This window comes from Heptranchias perlo, chromosome 18 (genome assembly GCF_035084215.1).
Source record: "Heptranchias perlo isolate sHepPer1 chromosome 18, sHepPer1.hap1, whole genome shotgun sequence".
In the NCBI taxonomy this organism is placed as follows: domain Eukaryota; kingdom Metazoa; phylum Chordata; class Chondrichthyes; order Hexanchiformes; family Hexanchidae; genus Heptranchias; species Heptranchias perlo.
Genome location: NC_090342.1, coordinates 20,184,791 through 20,193,451, shown reverse-complemented (window position 1 = coordinate 20,193,451; position 8,661 = coordinate 20,184,791). Strand labels below are relative to the sequence as shown.

The 8,661-nt window shown below is 40.4% G+C and overlaps 1 protein-coding gene across 1 annotated transcript; it reads left to right on the top strand.

The window, feature by feature from the left end:
- The first annotated feature begins 1,118 nt into the window (after positions 1 to 1,118).
- rps16 (ribosomal protein S16) lies at positions 1,119 to 8,076 on the top strand. Its single transcript, XM_067999471.1, has 6 exons — positions 1,119 to 1,168; positions 1,249 to 1,300; positions 4,084 to 4,185; positions 7,236 to 7,332; positions 7,756 to 7,803; positions 7,889 to 8,076. Exons 2-6 carry the CDS (start codon positions 1,253 to 1,255, stop codon positions 8,032 to 8,034), a joined length of 441 nt encoding a protein of 146 aa, XP_067855572.1. The 5' UTR covers positions 1,119 to 1,168; positions 1,249 to 1,252; the 3' UTR covers positions 8,035 to 8,076.
- Positions 8,077 to 8,661: the final 585 nt, after the last annotated feature.

Genomic DNA, 8,661 nt, shown 5'->3' with positions numbered 1-8,661 from the left:
CTTTGACCCCTCAACTACATCATCCCTTTCCAGTACTATAATAGTTTCTTTGATCAATACTGCTCTGCCCACCACCCCATCTCCTTTCTTTCCTTCCCTATCTTTCCTGAATATCTTGTAGCCAGGAATATTAAGTATCCAATCATCCCCTTCTTTGAGCCAGGTCTCGGTTATTGCCACTATATCATAATCCAACGTGGCAACTTGTGCCTGCAGCTCACCAACCTTATTCACCAGGCTACGTGGATTTACGCATATGTATTCCAAACTCATTTTAGACTGCCTCATTTGCCCCCTTCTATTTCTAAACTATTTTTTACTCCAATGCTATTTGTCACTCTCAGTCCTCTGCACACCTTGTTTCTCCTCTCTAATGTTTCATCCTGGTGCCCATCCCCTTGCCAAATTAGTTTAAACCTGCTGTGTTTCCAACATTTTCTCTTCTTTCCCTCATTCCCCTCCTAGTGCTACCTCACTACTCTTGGGCCAGGAGGAGTCCAGAACAAGGAGGCATTACCTTAAAATTAAAACAAGTTCATTCAATGGGGGGGGGGGGGGGATGTCATGAAGCACTGCTTCACACAAAAGGTGGTGGAAATCCAGAACTCTCTCCCCCAAAAAGCAGTTGAGGCTCAGTCAATTGAAAATTGCAAAACTGAGATTGATAAATTGTTAGGCAACTGTAGTAAGGGTTACACAACTAAAGCAGGTAGATGGAGTTAAGCTACAAATCAGCCATAATCTAACTGGATAGCCGATCATACTCCACGGACAGGTTATCCAGTCATAATGTTTGTAAGGCCTTGTTGTGCACAAATTTGCTACCACATTTCCTACATCACAACAGAGACTACACCTTAAAAAAAAAGTACTTCTTTGGCTGTAAGGTGCTTTGGGACGTCCTGCGATAGTGAAAGGCGATATATAAATGTAAGTCTTTCTCTTTCCTCCTGCTGCCTGACGAACAGCTTCCCGCCCTCAGCGCGCACATCATCCAAACCGACAGTCAATAGCTTTCCTGCCGTCAATTCATGCTCTCGCTGATCAGTTAGCTGTCGCAAAAAAAAAGTTTCGTAAACCGGATGAACGCCGCAAAAAAAACCTCTTGATTTGGTGGGTCGGAAACCCCGTTCGGTCTTTTTACTGCTGCTCTGCGTCGCAGGAACAGGTAAAATGGGTGGATTGGGGAAACTGTAAGAACTTTTCAAAAATTCAGCTACTAACAGTGCTTGTCTTTTTTTTTTCCAGGAACATGCCCGCTAAAGGTCCTCTGCAATCTGTTCAGGTTTTTGGGCGAAAGGTGAGCCACGAAAACGCTTTCCCCGGCGTGTGCTGAGCGCGGCCAGTGTCGCGCCTGGGCCTCATTGTTTGTAACCGGAATGAGAAAGAAACACCCCGCGGTCTAGGACTCTAGATTCTCCGTGGAGAATCCCGGGGAGTTCTAGACCGCGGGGCCCGATCACTTCGTCCCGTCCTCCTTAAGGTTCTCGTGGGGCCTTCGGATCGCAGTCCGGCCGCCGCTCCCGCTTCGAGTCTCAAGTCTCGCCACTAACCGTGCGGAGACTAGAGCCATCAGGACTGGATGTGCTGCTTCTGGTCTGGGCCATCCGAGGCCTCCCGTTTCTGATCATTTCCTCTGTAAACTGCCCGCCTTTGGTTAGTGAAATCTTCACAACCGACACAGACCTGAATCAAACTTCAAAACGATCTGTTACTGCAAAAGATGGATCTTTTATTTTTTAAACCGCGCTTAGACTTGCATTTAAGTATTTTTTTGCCAGTGCTGACAAGTGATCCTATTTTTTTAGACCTTGTGCTGTTAAGAGTATAAAGGAAGTCGGATTTTTTTTTATTGAGTGGTATGTGTGACCATTTTCCCTGAGATGTATTTGTCGAAAACTTCAACTTTGTGTTATTGCTGTGGGTGTGGGGACGTCTGTTGCTCGGACGAAGCTGCAAATGTTTTAATTTATCATCATGTTGACATTGGTGTACGTCTTGGTTTGGCCTGAGGTTAGTTAATATGATTTTAGATATTTTTCACTGATCCTATTCAAACGTGGCATATAGCAGAAAAATTTACTTTCACTACTAAAGTTAGATTTTCCTTACATGTGAATTTTAAGCTTTTTTTCTATTTCTAACACCAGTAGATGTATTTGAAAATATGCATCTATCACATCTTTCCTATGGTTGTAAGCCTATACCTCATTTACACATGTACCTCATGGTGCATTTGTCTTGAAGCATGAATCCACTGGATTATATTGAAGACTTATGTAAAATGTTATGGTGAAGATACAGCCATTTCACATACAATTGTAGCACATTGAAATTTTGATTATTGCTGTTTTATTGTCTTCTAAGGAATTAACTATACCTCCTATTTTGGTTATATCTGCAAATTTTGACATCACTCCCTCTAGGTCTATATTCAAATCATTGATATACACAATGAATAGAAGTGACCCCAGAACTGAACCCTTTTGGGACACTGCTAGCCACTTCCTACCACTCTGAAAGACTGCCGTTAGCTCCTACTCTCTGTTTACTACCTTCTAACCAATTTTTAATCCAGTTTGCTATATTCCCCCTAATTCCATGCCCCTTAATCGTCGCTAATAATCTGTGTGGTACCTTGTCAAGCCTTTCCTAAAGTCCATGTACACCATATCCACTGCATTTCCCTCATTTACCATGTGTGTTACCTCTTCAAAGAATTCTATGTTAAGCATTGTTATCTCTTTTGAAATCTGTGCTAGCTGCTTCTAACTCTTTTCTCTTTATCTAGATATGTGGTAATTTTATCTTTAATTAAGGACTTTAAAAAAAATGCCCCTACCACAGATGTTAAGCTAATTGGTTGGTGTTTACCCAGATTAGCTCTGTTTCTTTTTTAAAAATGGGTACTGCATTGGCCACTCCAGTCCTCCCACTCATTAGAACCCTGGAATGTAATTTCTAGGGCCATTGCAATTTTCTCCCTCCGGATCCTAGGATGTATCCCAAAATAAGAACATAAGAAATAGGAGCAGGAGTCGGCCATATGGTCTTGAGCCTGCTCTGACATTTAATAAGATCATGGCCGATGTTCTATCTCAACTCCACTTTCCCAGCCGACCTCTTGATTCCCTTAGAATCCAAAAATCAATTGATCTCAGTTTTGAATATATTCAACGACTGAGCGTCCACAGCCCTCAGGTAGAGAATTCCAAATATTCGCAACCCTCCGAGTGATGTAATTCCTGCTCATCTCAGTCCTAAATATTCGACCCCTTATCCTGAGACAATGTCCTCTAGTTCTAGACTCTCCAGCCAGGGGAAACATCCTCTCAGCGTTTATCCTGTCAAGCCCTCTTAGAATCTAATAAGTTTCAATGAGGTTACCTCTCATTCTTTTAAAGTTGAGAGTATAGACTCAATCTTTCCTCATAGGACAACCCTTTCATCCCAGGAATCAATTTAATGAACCTACGTTGCACCACCTCTTAGGCAAGTATATCCTTCCCTTGGTAAAGAGACCAAAACTGCACACACTACTCCAGGTGTAGTCTCACCAAAGCCCTGTACAATTGCAACAAGACTTTACTCTTGCACTCCAACCCCCTTGCAATAAAGGCCAACATACCATTTGCCTTCCTAATTGCTTGCTGTACCTGCATGTTCACTTTCTGTGTTTCTTGTACAAGGACACCTAAATCCCTCTGAACACGAACATTTATTAATTTCTCACCATTTAAAAAAATATTCTGTTTTTCCATTTTTCCTATCAAAGTGAATAACCTCACATTTCTCCACATTATACTCCATCTGCCACCTTCTTGCCCACTCACTCAACCTGTCTCCCTTTGCAGACTCTTTGTGTCCTCCTCACAGCTTACTTTCCCACCTACCTTTGTATCGTCAACAAACTTGGATACATTACACTCCGTCCCTGCATCTTAAGTCATTAATCGTGCTTTGTCTTCCTTTAGCTTAACTAACTTGTCTTTAAGATTTTCTTTCTATCCATCATATTGCTTTTTCACTTGTAGAAGTAGCCTATGGAAAGGCCTGCATGAAAACCTTTTACTTGTTTTACAGAAAACAGCAACTGCTGTTGCCCACTGCAAAAGAGGAAATGGCCTTATCAAAGTAAATGGAAGGCCTCTGGAACAGATTGAGCCAAGAACTTTACAGTACAAAGTAAGTGAAGTTTCATACGAAATGATCAGTGACCACTTATCCTATAGGGTTTTGAATTTTATATTGCCAGTGCATATTATGACTAGATTATTGGAATGTGTTTGGATCTTACAGGATGATGTACTAACTGCTTGTTGGCTTTTCCTTTTGTGGGTTAAGTACTTGGGAAAAAGTTTTGAGATTTAGGACCGTCTCATTTTCTCTGGTGTGATAATGAGCCACACAAATCAGGAAGATCCTGGGTTCTGTCCTTGCTGTTTTGAAATGAGGGTTTGGACCCACAACCTTCAAGTGAAGTCCCAGCTTTTGGAGAGTCAATCCAGGCTTTTCCTATGCACATCTTAGATAGTTTCAGAACTGCATTGTTGATAGTGACCTACTTTCCCACTCTTCAACATTGACAAGAGTGGCACCTTAAGAGTTGCTGGGAATTAGTGTTTAAGCCAGGAATTAGTGAAGGTGTGTTGCAAAGTATGTAGTCTTTCTGTGACAAACTTCCAGACAGTTAACTAACACTTGAATTGACACTTGCTGAACCAGGGTGGGAGGACAATGCATTGGTTCCATAAAGGAGGCATTGAAAGTAGGATCTTGCATTTACATCTTTTACATCTTCGGGATGTCTCAAAGTGCTTTACAGTTAATAATTACCTTTAGAGTGTAGTCATTATTACGTAGCTAAACACAACAGCCAATGAGTTGCACTGTCAGCCAGTGAGTTGGAGGTGGGGTGGAACTTAAGGCAGGACTCAGCAAACAGCCTGTTTAAACAGTGCAGTATAGCAAACAATCTACAGAGTCTATATTAAAAGGGTCTCTGCGAACTGCAGCAAACAGAACTCATCTCCTGATAAAAAAGCAGGGCTATTTCACCAGCAAAATGCAGTGAACGTAAGATAGTTACATAGAAATTATATGCGTAAAATCAATCCCAGTCACTTACAGCAGTGATTGCTGGGGGAATTACCCAATTGTCTCCATTCTGGCTGGTAATAGTGGTGTCACTACATATGTATTGGCCAAACACTGGGAGAACTCTCCTCCACTTCAAATAGTGCCAGAGGTCCTTTTCATATCCATCAGAGTAGCAGATGAGGCTTCAGTCTAATGTCTCATCCAAAAGTTGTATCTCCAACAATACCATACTCCCTCAGTACCACACTAAAATGTCAGCCTAGATTTTGTGGTCAAGTCTTATAATGGGGCTTGACATCATGTTCTGCCTCGGAGGTGAGAATGGTGACATTGCTGTACGGTGACCAAATAAGTCGCATTCCATTTTTTTGTATTGGATTCTGTTTTTTTAAAAACTTATTTTGTGATTGAATTCCACGTTTTTGGCCCCATTTTTCTGTGAACTGAAAAGCCATATCTGTGACTTTCCTGTTCAATCTTGGACTGTGGACAGGGGAAACTACTAAGTAACCAGCATGATCAAACTGCAGACCTTTCTTCTGCTATTCCTTTATGTGACTTAATGGATGAAAAGATGTACATGAATGGTGAACACCATTATTTGCATCTTGTTTGAGGGTGGGATGATGAATGGCACAAACAGTATTTTAGAAATATTATCTTACCTGACATTTTTGGTCTTCAATGTAATTTGGGTCGAGAGAAGCTGTCTAACAAACTGAAACTTTTTTTTAACCTTAAGACCTACCTCCCTCATTTGACATTTACCTGAGGAAGGAGGAAGCCTCCAAAAGCTTGTAAATTTCAAATAAAATCATTGGACTATAACTTGGTGTTGTAAAATTGTTTACAATTGTCAACCCCAGTCCATCACCGGCATCTCCACATCATCCCTCATTTGAGAAATTGATGATTGGTACACTGTTCCTTAATCCATTGGCTAGGACACTGCTAATGATCCTGTGGGCCTCTGGACTATTCTGAGAACAAGTACAGTGACTTCAATTTTTATACGGCTTTTGCAACAGTGCTTAACCTTGAAGCTGGGTGTGCACAGCTACATGCCCTGGTTCAGCTCCAAGATTGCTGGAATGATAGTTTTCATTAAAAGTTAGGTTCACTTTCTTTATTAGAGGTCCCTTCACTGGCTGTTAGCCATAACATGGTGTTGCAATAAAAAACTCTTATAATTGGAGCAAACATTTAGTTATTTTTGAGTCTCTTCAAAAAAAAATTCCAAATTTTATTTTGTTACTTTGTTTCTTGTAGAAAAAAAGTGGATGTTTTAGGATTATCCTCTCTTGTTTTCATGTCTCCGGAACTTTTTTTTGTAGTCTCATTAATCGGAATTGGTTCCGTTTGGGGGAAAAAAGTAGTCTGCCTTGGAACCTAGTGCAGTTAGCTTCAATTAACATGGAGTTTTTGTGGCTGTCACTTCTAAGACTCAAAAAGGGTATGGATTTTTAAACCTTCCTTTAACAAAGTAGAAACTTATCCATGCTGCTTATATCCTCTAGCTAGTTAAACAAGAAGTTGCATTGATGGAGGTACGTGGTCTGTTAAAGGGATTATACGATGTTCTGAATTCTGTATTTCTTGGGCTTTGCTTAATTTGACACAGTGTGCATTCTTGCCACTAAACAAAATCAGTCCTCAAAAATATTTCTTAATAATAGGTAGGGACTGCAGGAGTAGTTGTGCTAAGTTTGATTTGAGACAGAATAGATGTTGTATGCTGTGCATGTAATGTGGGATCAGAAGGTTTAAATTTGAATTGGGGAATGTTTGGCTTTATAAACTAGAAGTAAGGAATATGCAACTTTGAGGGTTTTTTTATACAAATTACTTTTGAGGATTATTTACTGCAGAGGAGTATGAAGTATCAGTGCTGCTTTGTAGGAGTTTTTTCCTTTTTCATTGTTCATGGCTAGACATGTATCCACCCTGTACTAGCCTTGATGACGTAGAAGATTATGTCATGGAGTGGTGAGGGAGAGACCCAAATGCTTATTTATATCTGACCTTTCTGGGTAGTCGAATATCTTATTAATTCTGCTTTTGGAGTGATTTATGGTGTGTTCTGACACTGAAAAATTCTAAATGGATTTAAAAGGACTAATTTTCTTTCTTTATAGCTGTTGGAGCCAGTGCTGCTGTTGGGCAAAGAAAGATTTGCTGGAGTCGACATCAGAGTTCGAGTGAAGGGCGGTGGTCATGTAGCTCAAATTTATGGTAAATAACATTGTGTGCTGTGTACACTTGTGTATTCAGACTTGCTTATAAGACAATCCCCTACTTTCCAGTCAAATCGCCTGGAAAAGGGTCTGACTCGAATATAAAACCATTGCTTCTCCTTCCTATCAATCACTGGCACCCAAAGAGGTGAACATTTTAATGTGTGCTAACTGTTCATGCACTGCCATTGTACATAGTGAGGGAGCATGAGACCTAGGAGCTTCAGGAAGGGGTAGGGCAATGACCAGGTTAACGATATGTTAGTATGTTATTTGAATGAGCTAAAGTTTCCTCCACCACAATGACCCCAACTTTCAGCCCCAAACTGAGCTACATGTTGAGCGTGAATACATCGAAGTGATCCTACAGCCTTGTGTAACTTTTTTGATGGTGCATAATACGGTTATTTTTTTCTTGCAGCTATCCGTCAGTCCATTTCTAAAGCATTGGTGGCATACTACCAGAAATGTAGGTTCTTGCCAGCTTTTTATGCTAGTACATTTTCTGCTGTTTTGTTTTGGGCAATTTTAAAATTACAAATGTTGCTTTGCAGATGTAGATGAAGCCTCCAAGAAGGAGATCAAGGACATCCTGATACAGTACGACAGGACCTTGCTGGTTGCTGATCCCCGTCGTTGTGAGGCTAAGAAATTTGGTGGACCTGGTGCCCGTGCACGTTACCAGAAATCTTACCGTTAAATGTTTATTTTGATTGGCAAATAAATATGTAATTGTCACAGACTGGTTGTTTTGTATTTGTAAAACGTTGCTATGAACTGCAGTAGTAGATGATGCATCTCTTTATATTGGTTAATATACCAGTGATTGTAGAATTATAGAGTTTTATTACACAGGAGATCATTTGGCTGCTGCTCTCTGGGCTGACTCTCCACTTTGTCCCTTTCCCGGTTAAATTTTCTTTCTAATTATTTATTCACTTCCCTTTTTAAAAACTATTAGGATTCTGCTTTCACTGCTGTTTCTGGTAGGGCATTACGTGTCCTAATGGCCCTCTAGAAAAAAAAAATCTCCTAAACTGTCTTCGTTCTTTAGGTAATGATCTTAAATTTATTGCCTCTAATGACCGACTCACTGACCAAGGGAAAAGTTATTTCCATAACATGTACCATACCAAAATGCCGTACGAATTCCCATTAATTTTCTTTGATCAAAAGCACCCCACTGTTTTACTGTCTTTTTTTTGTTGCAAATTTTCTCTACAAACTTCTCTCCTTTCCTACAGACCTTCCCCAAATTGCCATTATTTGTGCTTGGTCTTGATATTGAATGCTGGCAGTCTATTCAACTGGAGGAATTATCACAGCT

What these genes read in the sequence shown, in the direction of transcription:
- rps16 (XM_067999471.1), top strand. Translation starts at nt 1,253, where the DNA reads ATGCCCGCTAAAGGTCCTCTGCAATCTGTTCAGGTTTTTGGGCGAAAG. An exon ending in CAAGAACTTTACAGTACAAA is followed by an intron (nt 4,186 to 7,235) that starts GTAAGTGAAGTT and finishes CTTTCTTTATAG; the next exon opens with CTGTTGGAGCCAGTGCTGCT. An exon ending in TCATGTAGCTCAAATTTATG is followed by an intron (nt 7,333 to 7,755) that starts GTAAATAACATT and finishes TTTTTCTTGCAG; the next exon opens with CTATCCGTCAGTCCATTTCT.